Below are 19628 nucleotides of genomic sequence, written 5' to 3' on the forward strand. Positions count from 1 at the left end.
GCAGCACTCCGAAAGCTAGTGCTCCCAATTAAACCTGTTGGACTATAACCTGGTGTTGTGTGACTTTAAACTTTATACTTAAAGCTGAGAGACTTAACAAACAAACCAGGTCTTATTCAATATATAATTTCAGTGTCACCACACCGTAACCTCTTGCTATAATTTCTGTGTCCTACAATATTGTACTCCACAACCACCTGATGAAGGAGCAGTGCTCCAAAAGCTAGTGCTTCCAAATAAAGCTTTTGGACTACAATCTGCTGTTGTGTGATTTTTAAACTTTAAAAAGACAAGCAATGCTGAAAATAAAAACTCAGTAGAAGTGGAAATGGTAGAGGCAATGCATGAATGGAAGTGGATAGGCTAGCTTTTTGAGAGAGTGAATATCTTATTTTTTCCTGATTGCTTCTATCCTGGGTTACTAAAGAAAGTGAAGGTGCTGCTAGCAGAAGGATTTACGATAATCTTCTCATCTTCCCTGCATTTGGGGAGGTGCCAGAGGGCAAGAAAGCAGCAAATGTGACATTGTGATACTCTTTTCTTGAATAACAATGTTCACTGTAATGATAGGAGATCACTTCAACATCACCAGTCAATAAAGTTTTAGCAAGTTTAATTAGAGAACAAACAAAAGACACTTGGAAAGGATTGTGTTAATTAAGGAAAGGTGTGCAGAATTTTAAAAGGCAGATTGTGCTTGACTAATCTAATTAGAATTTTTTGATGAACTAAAAGAAAAGCTTCTTGGAAGCAATTCAATAGATCTAGTCTGTATGGATGTTGAGAGAACATTTTCGAAGGAATCACTTAAAAGGCTGGTTAACAAAATCTTGGCTCATATGAACGTCAATGACAGTTTGAATAAAAGTATGGAATAATTTGTGACCTTTAAAGGAGGGGTTATTTCAGGCATGGGTTGGATAAATTGCAAGAAGAGTGAATGTTAAAGAGACAAAGACCTGGAAAATCAGCCAGAGAATCTGATAAACAAAATAAAAACAATACATTTCCAGTGAAACACCTACTTTGATTGAGAGGGGAGAGGCTGCAGCTACAAGAAATGGGATATTTTGTACAAATGTAGACTTGAGTCTACAAATTGCTGTCATGATGTTGGAGAAAGGGGTTTGGTGGGAAAATGAGACCTTTCACTTCCCTTTCTGTGCAGATACCCTGAAGGTGGTAGTGGAGCCACCAGAGTGTAAGCCATCAGTAGATGAGAGTGAGGGAGATAGACAGACAGAGGGAAAGAGAGGAGAAGAAAGTGTGTAAAAACAAAAAGGGATGGAATATGTGAGGAAGCGACTAATTGTTTTGATCTTCACTCACACTCTGAGTGTGGCAGTACAGGAGGGAGAGATGGTGTATGTGTGAGTGAAGCAATGTGAAGGTACCTGTGGAAGGAAGAAATGGGAACATGTAAATGGAAGATGGCACATTTGAAGTGCCTCGATAGTTAATCGAGGAAGGCAACACTGTGTGCACTAGTGAGAGGGGGTGGTTAATAGGGAGAGGAAGAAGGGGTATGTGTGTAGGAATATGACTGAGAGAGACAGTGTGGATGAAAGCTAAGACAAGGCTCCTTCTCCCTCTCACTCACTTCTACACATATGCTTACTCTCTTCCTCTTTCTCTTCTCAAAGCAGGCTGAGAGAGAAGAGAAATCCAGGCTGAAAGGTAATCCTTTTCAGACCCTGACCTTTGTCTGAATTCTGTCACAAGCAGCTCAGTGTGTATAACAGCAGAGGTGACCACAAGTTTGTTAAACCTAACTCCTTCACTCAGACCCTGTCCTCTACACCATTTTTAGATTAGGTTTTTTGGGTTTGGATTTGAGACATATTCTGCCATTTTAGCCATTCTACATCATAACTGGGACATTAAGCATAACAGCAAGTGGAGCTTTCTGGGGTAGAGTATTACATCCAAGTTCTAGATTAGAGTAGTGCTGTAAATGCACAGCAGGTCAGGCAGCATCCGAGGAGCAGGAAAATCAATGTTTCGGGCAAAAGTCCTTCATCATTCTTGACCTGACCTGACCTGCTGTGCTTTTCTAGCACCACTCTAATCTAGACTCCGGTTTCCAGTATCTACAGTCCTCACTTTTGCCTATTACATCCAGGTTCCTGGAGGTCCTGTATTGCAAAGATTTCCTGAGATTTTTGTAAGGATGAAAGATTTTTGCTGCAAATTTAGGTTAGAGAGATAGAACTTGTTATTCTTGGAGTAATGGAGATTGAGGGGAAATTTGATAGATGTTTACAAGACTATGGTAAATTTGGATAAGATAAACAAGGATAAGTTAACATGCAAAGTCAGTTTTAAGATTTTGGGCAAAAAGAAGCAGGGAAGTTGAGAAGAAGGGTTTTTTTTAAAAACAATGAATGGTAATCATCTAGAATGCACAACGCACAAGGATGACGAAAGCAGAAACAATCAATGATTTTAAAAGTAAATCAAATGGATATTTAAGGAAAATAAGCTTGCAGGACTGTGGGGAATAAAGGGAGGCATGGGACTGACTAAGTTGCTCTATGGACACTCCCATGAATATGATGGGCTAAATGACCTCTTTTTGTGCTGTAATGATTCCATGACCGAACCAGTGATTTATAACATTTCAGCATTACTTCTAGCTTGGGTCTCTTGTAGAGACCATGGCTACCTCTTAAAAATCATAAATCCTAAAGTAGTTTTCACAACAAATTTGCTTGCCTTGCCACCTTCAAAAGGATTGTCAGTGTGAAACCCAGTACCCTCTGCTCTGGATTTTTAAAAGATATTATACTTTTCACTCATATTGTCTCACTATTCTTCCTCACAAACTGCCCTGTACTTCTCTGCATCAAATTTCATTTACCTTTAATGAACCTATGACTTTTCTTCATTGTGTACAGCCTGTATAAATGCAATTTATCTTTAAACCTTTTGCATGGCCCTACATTATGTCTTCAATGGGACAGGTTATAAAGGTCTACATGAAACTTTCATGTCTGCTGCTTGGGCTTCTTGAAACATTTCTGCCATATATTGGCTCATTTCACTTATCTATGTCCTCTTTAGGTCTGCTACTATTTTTCTCATTCTAACTACTTTTTTAAATGAAATGCTAACTGTAAACATTGAAATAATGCCCTCTATAACCCAAAACATGATTATGTACATCAGAAAGAGAAATGGTGTTAATGCTGACCCTTGGGAACATTGCTGTATGCTTGACTCCAGTCTGAAAAATAACCGCTCACCATTAATACAAAACCATAACTCTACAAATACTATAGCTGAAATAAAAGCAGAAAATGTTAGAAATGCTCATCTTGACTGCCAATAGCTGTTGAGAGAAAAGAAGTTAACAGCTCAGCTCAATGATCTTTGATCAGAATTAATTCCATACCTATATTGCCAGCAGCTGTTAATCCCAAAGGATTCTATTTTATGGCAATATTCAAGTGCCCTTTGAAAGCAACACATGCAACATCGACTGCAGTACGCTCATCAACCTTGCCAACTCAGATGTACAATGAAGTTTGTCAATGATGATTGTCATTGTCAAACTTATATTCACCTTCTGATAGTCAAGCAAGCACCCATATAAGTCTATTTTAAGATAACAAATAACTAATCCTGGAGCAAGCTGTAATTCAATAGAGTCTGATAGGGTTGACCAAAAGAGGAAAGAAAACTTGTTAACCTATGAGTAGAGATAGCCAATATGAATTATTTCCCTCTTAGTGAAGTATGGTGAAGTTAGTTGTGACTATAATTCTGTACATTCACATACTCACTATAAAGTAGCCATTTATTATTGATCTCAATAGAGTATTAATCAGTCCACCTGGAGGGTCATTGGCTAAGTGATAAGGATGAGTGTTTATCTTAACAAGGATGTACTACTCTGGAACATTTTTCATTTATCTTTATTAGTTAAAAATGCACAGAAATTTGAACTAGTAGAACCAAAAGTGTTTTTTTTTAAAACCTCCAAATCATTGGTTCAAGTTTTACTTAAGAAGTTGAGCAGTACAGTATCATCAGATGCATCAACTTTTGGATGACATGCAAAATTAACTGTTTATTTAGGCAAGTATAAAAAAATTCCATGCTATCATTCAAATGTTATCCTTGCCAACATTTATCTTTCAACCAGCAAATTAGGTTATATGTTAATTTATGTTATTTGTTTCTACCACAATGTGTAAAAACTTGTGGCTCCTGTTTATCTATAGATTTCTCTTCGTAAGTAATTATTTGGCTGCGAAGAGATATGGGATCCTTGTAAAATGTAAGATGAAACAATTAAAAAACTATCTCCAGCTGGTTCCTAGAGGGTTAGGGCCAAGATAGAAAATGTCTGTATTTTCATTCAAATTGACAATCTTACTGAGAAAAGATTGAGTTACGTGTAATTCTAAAAGTTACACAGATGAAATTGGAGTGCAAGCATGCTGTTCAGAGTAAAACATCAGACCATTGCCATCATTGATCCAGGAATACACACTAATAATTAGGTGGAAGATATTCCATTTCAAAAGCTTAAAACAAAATAATTGATCAAAAGCTCGGCAAAAAAAAGACAGAATTGTTAGAAGTAGACTTACTGCATTATGAACTTTGGGAAAGTGTGGTGTGCAGTGTATGTACCATTGCCGGGTTAAATCATTTTTGTTTTGAAATATATTGGCATTGCCTCATTGTCCTTTACAAGCATAATCATTCCACACTAAAAAGGAATATTATGAAGAATGTAATGAGGTAGTATGGGTCACATGTTATATCCCTACAGAATCTAATTCCATTCTCATGCGAATAGAAACAGACATTTTTTGTTAAATGAGACACTAGGTCTTGTCATGTCTCCTGGCCAGCCTTCCAACTTGCAAACTCTGTTTGCATAAGCTAATCTCTTTTCCTTGTATCCTAAAGTGCACCAAGGCCTGTTCATTCATCAGTGACCTGCAGCAATTCCAGGTCTGGTAACTTTGGGGAAGTTGTGATGTAATAGCAGTGCCACTGAACTAGCAATCCAGAACCCCGGGCTCATGCTCTAGGATGTGGGATTGAATCTTTCTATAGCAGACATTGAAATTTGAACAAAATCTAGAATAGAAAGTCAGCCTAACGATGACCATAAATCAATTGTCATAAGGACCCATCTAGTTCAATAATGGCCTTTACGGAATGAAATCTACCAGCCTCACTCGGTCTGGCCTACATGCAACTTCAGACTCACAGAAAAGTGATTGTCTCTTAACAAACATCTGGACAAGTAGGTTTGGGTAATAAATGCCGACCTAGACAGGGAAGCCCACATCCCATTAACAAATTGTTAAAATCTCAAAGTTAAACTTCTTAATTGGTTTCACATTCTACCATGACCTGACCCAATCACAGCTCCTCAATCTTCTGAGAATTTTGGTTCCTTGCTGATCATCTAATTCTTTCGATCCTCCAATAGCAATCTGGCTTGCTGTTGACTATGCTCCAAGATCTAAATTGCTGTCTTTTGTATGCAGCTGTAAATGTAACTGTTTGTTGTAAACTGTTTTTGTAATTTGTTTAATAAAATAAAATATGCTCCAAAATCTATATTGCTCTCTCTAAATTTGTTTGCCCAACTCTGTCAAGATGCTCCTTGAAGTTTAACCCAAAGAGCTCAACTGCCCTCGTAGCTCCTTTTTTCGCTTGATCTCAACTTTTGTTGGATAATGCCTGTGAAGCACCTTGGAAATGTTTTACTGCATTAATAGCATTACAAAAACACAAGTTGTTGTGATGTTAAAATTGCAGCCAGAGGCAAATGATTACCTTTGGCTGCACTTAAGGAACATAATTACATCAAACTTTGTTTTAACAAGCGCCTTATCAATTGACATTTGATAAAAAAGTAAAACTAACATATCAGTTGATGGTCAGGTGTCTTTTCCCTAGGAAGGGGGATTTCAAGACTAGGGGGTACGTTTAAAGGCGAGAGGAGACATTTATAAAAAACATGAGGGGCAAATTTTTTTTAAACAGAAGGTTAAAGAACATTTGGATAACCATATAAATAGGAACGGTTTGGAGGGCTACAGGCCAGAAACAAACAGGTAGGATAAATTTAGTTTGGAATTATATTCGGCCCAGAGTGTTTGGACCGAAGCATCTGTCTCCACGCTATGAGACTCTGACCTCAAATACCGCACTCTGAGTATTTACACCATAATTAAAGTATAACTGTAAAATATATATCCCCGCATTGTGTTTCTATTATTTATGTGATTTTTCATAGTTTTGTTTGAGGCATGTTGATATCTTGAAGCTTTGCTTGGTCAGGGCTCACTGCGGGAACACATTACTCGATTATCCTGAATATTTGATAACTAATAGACACCAGAGCAATAAAATGTTTACTGTACTACATTTGCTTTGTTCAAAGTGGACATGTTTTTATGGATTTGTGAAGCAGTACAGATTTATCAGCTTTGGGTACCAGATGAAAATTGTAAAACGGGAACAGCAGCAGCAGGAGGCTGCTAGAGTTCTAATCGCCCTGTAGAACCATCTAGAAGCATCTTAAACCTGTGCGGTCTCAAAATACAATTGGTCAATACTCATGACTTTAAGGAAAGAGCATCATTAAATTATACATTTAGAGTAAAAAGGTATTGCTTAGAAATGTTGTAGAAAACAAGGACAATTTTATAGAAAAATACTGAAAATTACTATTTTCTCTCAAAAGAAGTTCACAAGATGAAGCTGAAAAGTTAGCAATTAGTAAATTGACCATAATGGCACTCAAGAAAAAAAAAAATGCATAGAAAGGCCTCTTTCCCCTCAAAATTTGCAAGAATGACAGGTGAATCCAAGTGAAGCAAAAATTCTTAAAGATCATGAATAAAGTGGGTGCTAGGAGGGTGTTTATCACAATAATGAAATTTAGAACTAGGTTTTAGTCTGAGAACAAAAGGGCTCAGACAGATGTTTAGGACAGATGAGGAGAAATTTCTTCTCACAGGGTTGGAAACAGATCAAGCCTGGTGATCAAATGGGCTCATCCTGCTACTATTTGACACGTTAGCAATGTAATAATTGCGATTAGTCTGGCATGAAGTAGTGTTTTGTGGGTATTCAATGATTTTTCTTTTACAAATCTTCAGCACATCCTTTGCCCAGTTTGCTTTAGATTAGTTTTTCACGTTTTGTTCCCTTTGATCGGCTGCTGAGAAGAAAATAATGACATTTTCTAGACTTCACCCACTTTCTCTTCAATGCTTCACTGAAAGATGCAAAAGGAAAATGAGTTGATCTGTTCCCTGCTACCAGTTTTTGGACAAAAATTATCACTGAACAGTAACTTGACTTTTCTCAAAATATTTTATGTATTTGTGTTTCAATATATTGTTATAATAGTATAAAGCTGCTACTTTCTGCTTTAAACATAGCAAATTGTGGAAACAATGTACTTGCTATTTTAGCAACCCATCCTACTGCTAAAATCTAGTCTAACTCCATATGAAAGAAATTATCCAACTATAAAGTACACTGTAACTGAATTGCATATTCCAATAGAATTATTAAAAAAAGTGTTTCCAACTTAATTGAAAGAGGTAACCTAATCGTCCCATATTTTCAAAAAACACAGAAGATTAGGTTTCATTTTTAGCTACAGTAGATATTTAAAAGTTGAAAATCATGTCATGTTGATAAATCAACTTTTCTTCACTTAGTCACTAGTTTGAATAAGATAATATTTATGAGTTCACAGAACATTTTAAAATGGAACTAAGTTCCAAAACAAAATTAAAAACTAATTGTAAACATTCCATTACAGCTTATACAAGGTCATAGCTTCTTATCCAAAGATGTTAAAAAGTAGGCTCAGGAAGAAGTGAATATATTTTAAAAATGTGTTGCTGGAAAAGCGCAGCAGGTTAGGCAGCATCAAAGGAGAAGGAGAATCGACGTTTCAGGCATAAGCCCTTCTTCAGGAATGAGGAGGGTGTAAGGGCTTATGCTTTTTTTAAGCTCTGATCCCCAGCATCTGCAGTCCTCACTTTCTCCTAGAAGTGAATATATTGCACATTAATGGCAATTATTGCCAATGTAATTGAACAAATGACACCACTGTTGGTTTGGGAGTTCAAAACGACGTAGCCACTTCAGAGTGGGCAGTGTTAAGATAGCTGGTTTGGTATCTATGTCCAGAAGCGTTATATGCCAATGAAGTTGCTTTAATGGGTCTCTGTATCACAGGTGGGTGAAATGAGGATCCTGTCCTTCCAGATTCTCTGGACAAAACACTTTCAGAAGTTTGAGATTCCAACCTGGTTACGTGGCCATACTGCCGAGGAGACTTTAAGGACTGATCCTGCAAAACTGAAGTGACTTCACCACTAGATGAATGCAGTAATGTTGTAGACATTGAAGAATAAGCAACCATTTGGCTCGGTTTTGAGTGTGAAGTGAATTTTCCACATTCTGTTGTTTGAGAGGTCAAGTTGTAATATGGGTTAGAACTGCAAGGCGTTTGGCTTTTATGACAGGGGAACACATCTAAATTGGAAAAGAAGGATAAAACACTTAGCTTCAAAATGTTGATTTTAACATTACATCCTAATAAAAAGGACTTTTAATAAATTATAAGTGCAAATGAAATGAGAATGCTAACTTAATTTTTCCATTTGGAAAATAATTTGCTGCATAATAAAAGATTGTAGGTTGATTAAACTAGCTTCAAATTAAAGTCACGTGATTATGATTAATTAACTGTTTACCATTTTGCTTTTGATCTATTATTGTATGTCCTTTTCTTGATCCATCACCACTCAAGTCAGAATCACTATCATTGAAGTCACTATCTCCTTTCCCACTGTCTTTTCCACTGAATACATCTTGTCCAGGATACGCGATGGTCCTGCAAGGGAGGAGTAAGGAAATGTTGAAAGGAAAATTTATTTTTAAAAAACTTTAAAGGCTTTTATGATTTTTAATCAGAGGTATTTTTCATTAATCATTGCTGGCTGCACAACATACTTACAAATGCATAAATATATACTACTTACTTGATATCTTGATGAAAGGCAACTGTACAAAAGGCTCCATGATTGACGCCAGGCTCTGGCATAAAGCTCTTAAAAAAACAAAATAATTTCTTATTTTATGCTGTTTGTAATTATTACTTCATTATTGAATTACACAACACATTGTTATAATACAATATCAATCAGCTTGTAGTAGATTTCTGGTACTATAAGATCACAGTACTGGTAGCGGAGAAAAGTGAAAATGATTACTTCTATAGGATATGCAGATAAATAGCTAAGAACTTGTTATTCCAAATATATATTCATGCTGTGCATAGATCAATAATCACACAATGGAACTGCATGACTTTCCATCAGTTGTCACTTTGATACTTTGCTGTTGGAGAGTACTAGATTATTAAATGAGGCATATAAAAGCGTCATTCATAAAAATTGTATTTTGTTCAGTGGATGGAACTTATTTTCACTATTATCTAACATAATATTGTTGCTAAATATTAATTCAAATATGTATTGATGAAATACAGGTCCATCCACTGAATGCTCTTAAGCTGGTCTCCTTTATAATATTGAATGTCTGATGGAATGCCCTACACGTTATCACGTCTTATTTGATTTTAAAGCAATCAGTATAATTAATGGCCATGCCATTCAGAAGGAAAAATCAAGAAGTTTTACATTCTACAAAGGGTAGCAGATATTTGGAAACCTCGCAATATTCATTCACCTTCTGGAGCAACAACAGGAGCTTTAAAGATTGAAAATAGATTTGAGTCAAGCAAGATTTAAAATATGAGGAATTTGAGCAAAGTGCATAAATTGGCATGGAGCAGCAATCACCTACTTGAAATGGGACAAACATCGGAGGGATTGAATACCCTGGTCCTACATTCCAACATAGAAAATCTAAACATATTGAAAACTGCAATTTTCATTACACAATAATAGTCCAGATTGTGCTGTACCAATGTGGCTATTTACAAATAACATTATTTAGCTTTAAATCAAACACCCAATTCTAGTGACAGCACATGTGCAGTTAAATGCAGAAATCCAGATATACTGGGATGTTAAAAAGTGTGGTGCTGGAAAAGCACAGCCAGACAGGCAGCAACTGAGGAGCAGGAGAATTGACGTTTCAACCATAAGCTCTTCATCAGGAGTTCCCGATGAACAGCTTATGGTCGAAACATTAAATCTCCTCTTCCTTGGATGCTGCCTGACTGGCTGCTTTTCCAGCACCACACTTTAACTCTGATCTCTAGCATCTGCAGTTCTCACTTTCTCCCTGTGCTACAGCTGTCCTGCCTTTCAAGTTTTGATACACTGGAAAATCACCTGCAGATTTGACATTGAGAAATTCAGAATTATGTGATGTCACTGGACTGGTGATATATACACTTCATTTGCCAAAAAGTAAGTTAATTTCCCCTTAAATTATACAACTTAATTGCTGCCAAACAAATCTCTGGCACTGAAATTTTGTTTTAAACAGAATTACAACAGTCTCATCTTTTCAGCTTTCACCAATTGCAGATTTAAGAATTTTCTCTTTCTGAAACTTCTTTAGGTCAGTTCCACTTCTTAAATTTCAAGAGAGGGATAAATCATGACCTGAACAAATATCCCACGCCAAGTGGCCTTGTGTGTTGTAAACAACAACACTGGATGGTTGACAAAGTGTTTTGGAATGTCCAAGATGCAGAAATACCTTAACTCTTACCCTAAAATTCAATACAAGTATGGCCAAATGTTAATGGGGTCTGGGAGAATGTGAAACTACATCTTAAAAAAAAAAATTGATGGGTTTCTGAAATTGCAGTGTTTCGCCAACTTTTTTTTTAAAAAAAAAAGGTTTGTTGTATAGTTTGCTTTGTCCCAAACCCTAATGTCAACTGGCCATACCTGCACCTCATTTGAGATAAACCCTCCAACAATTCCGGTTTGTGTTGTTTCATATTTCCAATATTCACTTTTTTAAAAAAAGAACTTTGGTGTTTAACAAATCTTAGCATTGCCCCGAATGGCTGTGGATGACCTCTGTTGTTGTAAAAAAGAAAATGCACAAAAAAAAAAATGCAGAAATGCTGGAGAAACTATCTGGCAGCATCTGGAGAGAAACAAGTGTTAAACAAATTCAAGAAGGAATCTGAGTTAATGTTTGGAGTCCTTCATCAGAAGGCTCTTGATCAGATGTTGATTTTGCTTTGTGCACTTCCTGTGCAGTGTAACCTTGGTCTGTGCATTGGACTGGGGTTGACAAAGTTAAAAATCACATAATACCAGGTTATAGTCCAACAGGTATATTTGGAAGTACTAGCTTTCAGAGTGCTGCTTTTCCTGACAAAGGAGCAGCGCTCTGGAGCTTGTACTTTCAAATAAACCTGTTGGACTATAACATGGCCATAGAGATGTACAGCACAGAAACCGACTCATCCATGCCAACCAGATATCCCAACCCAATGTAGTCCCACCTGCCAGCACCTAGTCCATATCCCTCCAAACCCCTCCTATTCATACACCCATCCAGATGGCTTTTAAAGTGTTACAATTGTACGAGCCTCCATCACTTCCTCTGGCAGCTCATTCCATTCATGTGCCACCCTCTGAAAAAGTTGCCCCTCAGATCTCATATCTTTCCCCTCTCACCCTAAACCTATGTCCTCCAGTTCTGGACTCCGCCAGCCCAGGGAAAAGACTTTGTCTATTTATCCTATCCATGCCCATCGTGATTTTATAAGCCTCAAAGGTCACCCCTCAGCCTCCAACACGCCAGGGAAAACAGCTCCAGCCAATTCAGCCTCTTCCTAAAGTTCAAATCCTCCAACCCTGGCAACATCCTTGTAAGTCTTTCTGAAACCTTTTAGGTTTTACAACATCCTTCTGATAAGAAAGCGACCAGAACTGTACTCAATATTGCAAAACTGGTCTAACTAACATCCTGTACAGCCTCAACATTACTTCCCAACTCCTGTACTCTATACTCGGACCAATAAAAGAAAGCATACCAAATGCCTTCTTCACTATTTTATTTATCTGTGACTCTAAAGGAGCTATGAACCTGTACTCAAAGGTCTGTTTGTTCAGCAACACTCCCCAGTCCTGAAGGGCTTATGCCCGAAACGTCGATTCTCCTTCTCCTTTGATGCTGCCTGACCTGCTGCACTTTTCCAGCAACACGTTTTTAAGCCCATACCATTGAGTGTCTAGATTAGAATAGTGCTGGAAAAGCACAGAAGGTCAGGCATCATTGGAGCAGGAAAATAAATGTTTTGGGCAATAGCCCTTCATCAGGACTGAAGACGGATTCCCCCTGCCTGAGCTGCTGTGCTTTTCCAGCACCACTCTAATCTGGACTCTGATTTCCAGCATCTGCAGTCCCTCACCTTTTGCAGTAAGGGCGTAAGTCCTGCTAAGATTTTTTGGCGGTGTGATTTTTAAACTTGGTCCAATCTAGGCACCCTGGTTGGCTCTGATCTGTGGGTACTGCTGGCAAAACAAAGCTCTTCTGGGACTGCAATAAAATCAAATCCAAACCAGGGAACTCAGAACATCAGCTCTGCTTTCTCTCTCTCTCTCTGCAGACCTGCTGAGTTACTCCAGCAATTTATGCTTCTGGTTTCAGACTCCCAGCCTTCTGCAGTATTTGTGCGTGTGTGTATTTTGGTGTTAAGTTGACATTTGGAGAGTGGGAGGTTTAGAGTTGGTTACCTCCTGAGTGTTGGCAGTGAGTTGACGCTGTGTTTCCAGGAGACACACGCCCTTCGCCGCCTCTTCCGAAGCTCCATCCGCTTCCAATTCGCCCGGGGCCGGGGCCGGGGAACGGGCAGCGTCCGCCCGCGGCTCCAAGACGTCTCCCTCCCGGCCGGGCTTGCCGCCGGTGCCGCAGCTCGAGGCGATCCCGACGATGGCCAGCAGCAAGGCCACGCAGCCGGCGGCCAGCACCGCGATCACGGTGAAGGAGGTGTCCCAGCTCCGCTGTCCCGGGCCCGGGGAGGCGGCCGGAGCTGCCGGGGGAGGCTCGGGCCCCACCGTGAAGCTCAGGGTGACGGTGGAGGACAGGGAGGGCAGGCCGCCGTCACTGACCGCCACGACCAGGCGGAGGGCCCCGGGCTCGGCCCCGGCCCCGGCCCCGGGGGACGCGGAGGGCGGCAGCGGGCGGCCCAGGTACACCTCCCCGGTGTCCGAGCGGATGGTGAACAGCCCGGGCGGATCCCCGCTCACGATCCGGTAACTGAGGCGGCCGTTCGGCCCCTCGTCCGGGTCCTGGGCCCGCACGCGCGCCGCCAGGTAACCGCGGGGCGCGCCCCCGGGCAGCGCCATCTTGGCGGCGGCGGAGCGGTTCCCGGGAGGAGCCGGAGCCGGAGCCGGGCCCGGGAGCGGGGGCGGGGGGTGAGTGATGAGCGGCGCGTTGTCGTTCCGGTCGGTGATGACCAGGCGGACGGTGGTGGAGCCGCTGAGCGGCGGGGAACCGCCGTCTGTCGCCTGCAGCAGCAGCTCGAGCTCGGGCAGCTCCTCACGGTCCAAGGGCCGGAGCGCGAACAAGGAGCCGCTGTGAGGCTCCACAGCGACGGCAGGAGGCTGCAGGCCAGGCCCCGGCTCCGGCTCCGGCCCAGGCCCAGGCCCCGGCTCCCGCTGCTGCAGCAGGCGGTAGGTCAGGCGGCCGTTAACGCCCAGGTCAGGGTCACGGGCCCGGACGGTACCGAGCTGGGCCCCGGGCGGGTTGTTCTCCGCCAGCGACAGGCGGTAGACGGAGCGGGGGAAGGCGGGCGCGTTGTCGTTCACATCGGTGACGGTGACGGTGAAGGGCCGCACGGTGCGGCGGGGCTCCGGGCCCTGGTCCTCGGCCACCAGCGTCACGTTATAGTCGCTGTGCCGCTCCCGGTCGAGCCGCTCCGCCGTGACGATCATGTGGTGGTTGCTGCCGTAGGCCGGCCTCAGCTCGAGCTGCCGGGGCCCGAGCAGTGACACCGAGAGGCGGCCGTTAGCTCCGGAGTCCCGGTCCCACACACTCACCAGCGCCACGAAGCTGCCCGGCTCCGCCGCCTCGGTGATGGACGCGAGGCCCGAGGCCGCCGCCGCCGCCGCCTGCGCGCCCCCGGGCCCGGACCCGGGCCACAGCGCGCTCACGCGGATCTCCGGCGCGTTGTCGTTGACGTCCAGCACGCGCACCGTCACCCGGCAGCTCGAGGCGCGCGGCCTGGCGCCCATGTCGCGCGCCTCCACCTCCAGCTCGAAGCGGTCGCGCGCCTCGTGGTCGAGCGGCGCGTGCAGGCTGAGGCGGCCGGAGCGCGGCTCCAGGCGGAAGAGGCGGCGAGCGGCGGCCTCGAGCCTCGGGCTGAAGGTGTACCGGAGCTCGCCGTTCACGCCTTGGTCCGGGTCCCGGGCCTCGAGTTGCAGCAGCACCGAGCCCGGGGCCGTGTCCTCCGGCAGCTCCAGCTCCAAGGAGCCGCTCTCGAAGGCCGGAGCGTTATCGTTGTCGTCGAGGACGCGCACGGTGAGCCGCGCGTCCCCGCTCCGAGGCGGGTCGCCCCCGTCCCGGGCTCGGAGCAGCAGCTTCAGCTCGGCCTGACTCTCCCGGTCCAGGGGCTTCACCAGGAGCAGCAGCGGGAGCGGCTGGTCCCCGGCCCCGGCCCCGGGCCCGGCCCCGGGCGGCAGCTCCAGCTCCAGGTGACCGTTCACCGAGAGCTCGTAGCCCCGCACCGAGTGCGAGCCGGTGTCGGCGTCCAGAGCGGCGGGCAGAGGGAGCCGTGTGCCCGGGGCCGAGCTCTCGGAGATTTCCAGCTCGATCTCGGCCTGGGGGAACTCGGGCCAATGGTCATTAATGTCCAGCACTTGGATCTCCACGTGGATCAGCAGGAACCTGTCCCTGGAGAAGCTGACCACATCCAGGAGCAGCAGGCACGGTTCCTGCTGACCGCAAAGCTGCTCCCGGTCAATGCGGCTCGCCACCGTCAGCTCGCCGTCCCTCTCCCTCACCGTGACCCTGACCGTGACCGGTACCGAGCCGTTACACTCGGGCATCAGGCGGAAGCCGCTCTGACCCCCGCCGGCCGCCTCCAGCTGCAGATCGGCGGCCAGGTTCCCGATCACCGAGCCGGCCTCTTGCTCCTCGTACGTGGAATATCTGACCGTCTTACACTCACTCAGGATCGGAGCGAGAAGGAGCATAAGGAGCAGGAAGCAGGGCTCCCTGGAGGGACTGCACACCGGGACAGCAACCCTGCTTCGACTTCTCCCAGGGCTCATTCTGTAGAAACTTCAAAACAGTCCGAGCTAACTTTCTTTGGTGCGCTGAAAACTCGTCCCTCTTGTTACTGCCTGCAAAGAATTACATTGACTGTCAAAAAGTCCTCCTTGTGTAACCCCCCCAGTTCCTCGGGGGTCGTTTTATTGGTAATATCATGCAAATAAGAAAGTCAGTGGCCAATCCCCTCCTCTCAAAGGCCAGCAAATGTTGTCTTTGATGTTCAGGACATTTGCAAATTTAACTCGCCCCAACAAACTGATGACAAATTTTGTTTAAAGTAGCAGATCACAAATGTTCAGCTTTGATGAGGGGTCTATGGTTTCATACTGACCATCGCGTGTTTTTGTTTTACTTTCACCAGCAGTTAGAAACATGAACTCCACGATCTTCAGACTCCGTTCTGTGAAGGCGGTTTTCGCATAGATTTCTCCTGTTGTAAAATTCTGTACTTCGCTGAAAGCCATTGTCTATTTAACGAAATTTAATCAACATACCCCAACGAGAAGATAAATTGCTTGTATGGTTAGGCAGTTGTCATAATCGCCTAATGTCCACTTAGAGCCATAGAGCATGGAAACGGAGCCTTTGATCTAACTGTCCCAAACTGACCATGTTCTTAAATCAAATTCGGCCCATACCCTTCCAATCTTTTCCTATTCGTGCACTAATCCAAATCATTTCGTTATTTGAGTTTACAGGTGATCAGAGCCAATCGCAGCACTAGTTTAGGAGATTCAATTTCGGAGTTGTGTGTTGGTCTCCTCTTTACATTATTTGTACTGATCTGTGGGCACTATATTTTCATTGTTGTAATACAATTTTTCTTCACAGTTGCATTTGAAATAAAGATCTCTTGATTCTAACGATTTGAGCTTTTAAAAATCTCTGACTTTTGATGATAGCATTGCTAGGTTTCAGAGTTTAAAAGATCGCACATCTTTAAATTGCAACAAGTGTCTCCAGCGCAGTAAAGCCTTATAATCTTTTTAAAGGCGATTTTAGAAAGTGAATCGTTAGTCACATTCAAGGGATTCAATAGAGTATGATTGTGAAGGGAAGGAACTGCTCATGGCTGTCAACAAAATGGATCTTGTAGCTTGAAGAGTCATTGAAGTTTTAATACTAATAAGCTGTAACAAAATTGCATTACACTTTTTAATGTTCGCGTTCAGTCAGATTTTAAGTATTTAATTAGCCGTGGTACCAAATCTCGTTAAGATTAGCCCAGCTGATCCTCACAATAGGCAGAGATAACTAAAGAACAGAAATCTGTCATTTGGAATGTCCGGGAAAGACTTCAGACCAGATATTAACCCTCAATCAGTCTGCACAAGTCTCTGCTGGCAACCTTCCTGTGCGCTGTGTTAACTAAGCGCAGCATCATAGCAACAACCCCGATTTATTTATTTTGGGGATGTGGGCGTCGCAAGTTTGCCAGCATTTGTTGCCATTGGGAAGGTGATATGGGTTACTTTCTTGAACCACTGCAGTCCACCAGGCGTGGGATTTGTTGGGGTGCAAGTATTAGAATAATATGACAAATAATTGGAATAAATTGAGAATCCCACGATTTATCCACCTTTTAATTTCTCTCGCCCAATGCAGTTTGTGATCAACATTTCACATCTGTGGTTGATGGAAGAACCCGGTGGCCATTGTAGAAGTGATTGTGTTCACCGATTAACTGTCTTAATGGACAGCTCACAGCAGGATAACTTGATCAGATCTAGTCTGCTTTACGAATGAAGCAACTCCATGCGTTTTTTTCATAAATAAAACTCCTGTGCTATCAACATATATGAGTTTACTTTTATTTTGAAAAAAGACTTCCAGCTACGCAAGAAAATTGAAGTGTGTTATCGAATTAAACAATAATAAATGTGAATATTTGAATATGGTCTCCCGGTCCCTGACGTGCTGTCTTATGCTCGCAGGTTGCAGAAGAGTTTAGTTTTATCAACTTCAAATATTACAATTTACGAATTAGATCCCGCAGACTGAAATTGATGTCTTTCCCTGAATGTGAGAACTAAGAATTTCTGGAGGTTCTGTTTTATTGCCACATTTGGCAGGTACGTTCCTGCCATTGTTTGTGTTCTTTCTATAATACATCATCATCAGGTGGCGATTGCTGGCTTTAGCCATTTGTGAGCAGAGGAGGCAGGAACATTTGTGTCTGCTGCGAGGTGTGGGCTCACTCTCTGCCTTTTAAGGAGGGCCGGGGAGGACACGCGAGCGAAGTGAGAGTCGTGTATTCGAGGCGATGGAGCCTCCTTGAGGGGGGCTGGGAGTCGAATGGCGCTCTCCAGCGGCTGAAATCCTGCTGAGAATACTTTTGTCACTCATATGCAAAACACCAACAAACGGATAATCTCCCTTGTTACAATCCCTAAACATCGGAACGACATTGAGGCGCTGTGGGGTGGGGGCTTTCCAAAGCATTTCAAGAAAATGCCACGGTTGAAAATGAAATAGACGACTTGTAATGTTTACCGGATTGAGCCACGTTTTGACTTAGAGTGAACAGTATATTCTGCAGCAGCCTGCAGTGCAAGTCTACGTTAAAATAGAATTGTTTGGAGCTGGAGTCGTATGCACATGTCTCCGAACAGGGAACTCACTCGATGAACCTAACACCTGAATAATGTTTTCTTTCAAACAAAAACTGTTGGTAGTGTGACGATCCCGCTCCAACCATTAGAACAAAGAAACGGTCGCAATATGTTCAGATATATTTGATCTTTGCCGTGTCCCTTTATTACTTGACAACAATAAGGGCCTTTGACCTGTCGGGCGCTAGTTAACAAATACAATGAGAATTTCCGCTAGGTTAGCCAACATTTCCTTCTTCTACACACCACAGTACCCTTAGGAGTGCTTTGTTATATGCTGTGTTTAAAATGCCAAAACACTAAACAAAACTTTCACGGAGAAAATCCCCAATGCCATTTTTTTTCTCTCTCTCTATCTGGCAGAGGTGTACACGTTTGGCTAACGTGAGGTTGAGTAGCTTGCTGTATGGTTCCCAGCACAGTTCAGTGAAATAACACCGAAGTCGTCTAAAAACGGAGAGCTGGATGGTTTCAGCGTGTCCTTCATCTGTTATATCGTTTATTGGGTTCAGTAAAGGTTAATGGCTTCTGAGTGCAGAAGCAGTAACATTCGTTGGCTTTCAATCGATCGGAAGTCTATTAGTATGGAAGCTCCGGCGGTGAAAACTAGTGCAGAAATTCGCAGTCCCGCTCCTGGTACACGGTGTAAGGCGGGAGGACAATAAGTGAAGACGGTAGTTGTCATTAACTATACTCTCCTCCATTAATACATTCGCACTGAATAGCAAAACAGCCCATTGTGGCACGCTCCAATGGTTTCACTCACGACAATAATGTTGAGAATTTTCCCATTTATCACAAAAGCTTTTACTGAAGAATGTCCCAGTGTTTTTTTTTTTGCTTAATTCCAATCACTCAGTGAAATCAAATGTAAGGTGGTAAATACTATTATTGTCAGAAATTATTCACCCTGTCTCATTTGTTATTTTCTGGTCAGAAGACCTGACAAAAGGAGACCTTTCTCCTCACTTGGCATGCAGTTTCCAACAGATTTTAAGGCATAATTGGCCAAAACAGCTCGAAAGATCGTGGAATTTCCAACTTGGGTGAAGTGCTCCAAAATGTAAGCAGGAACTTGAAATGTAACCGAATCAGTGTAATTTGAAATACCTTGTTACAGAGCTTTCCTGATTCCCCAAAGCGGAAACTTAGCCTCGTGGTTTAATATCTGACATTATTGTAAACTTTGTATTGTCAAAGTGTTTGAATCAGATGAAGGGCTTTTTGCCCGAAACGTCGATTTTCCTGCTCCTCGGATGCTGCCTGAGCTGCTGTGCTTTTCCAGCACCACTCTAATCTAGAATCTGGTTTCCAGCATCTGCCGTCATTGTTTTTACCTCGGAGAGAAATAACAAAGGCAGAGCAGCAACCTGGCTGTCACTACTAGCATGAATATTCATTTAAAACCTCTTGAAAATGCCCATAAAAATGTGGTAATCTTAATGAAGCTGATTCGTCACTAACCAAACAGGTGCAAGCATTGACTTTCTGATAGGACTCATGCCTCCGAGTTAAGTAGGCTTCTCTACAGTAACGAGGAAATACTGCACTAAGTATATGAAAACAATGCCCTGTCAGCTGTCTTACAGAGATTCGCTGTCCCCCATGCACTATTCAAGGACAGGTTCCGCTCTGCACCTTTACCAATATTCTGTCTCTCCCCTACCCCATTTCAGCGCTGCGTCCCTCAACCCACGCACTTCTCCCATCCAAACCTGAAATGGATGACCTGATTATTGTCTT

The 19628-nt window shown here is 42.9% G+C and overlaps 1 protein-coding gene across 1 annotated transcript; it reads right to left on the bottom strand.

The window, feature by feature from the left end:
* Nucleotides 1–3901: 3901 nt before the first annotated feature.
* LOC122551030 (protocadherin-8-like) lies at nucleotides 3902–15272 on the bottom strand. The gene is made up of 4 exons (XM_043692673.2): nucleotides 12735–15272; nucleotides 9042–9109; nucleotides 8754–8893; nucleotides 3902–8532 (listed from the first exon to the last, which is right to left on the bottom strand). Exons 1-4 carry the CDS (start codon nucleotides 15270–15272, stop codon nucleotides 8120–8122), a joined length of 3159 nt encoding a protein of 1052 aa, XP_043548608.2. The 3' UTR covers nucleotides 3902–8119.
* Between the last annotated feature and the right edge of the window lie 4356 nt (nucleotides 15273–19628).

The sequence above is a fragment of the Chiloscyllium plagiosum genome, unplaced genomic scaffold (genome assembly GCF_037043375.1).
Source record: "Chiloscyllium plagiosum isolate Xiang-an unplaced genomic scaffold, Cpla_swu_hap1 HiC_scaffold_6, whole genome shotgun sequence".
Classification (NCBI taxonomy): domain Eukaryota; kingdom Metazoa; phylum Chordata; class Chondrichthyes; order Orectolobiformes; family Hemiscylliidae; genus Chiloscyllium; species Chiloscyllium plagiosum.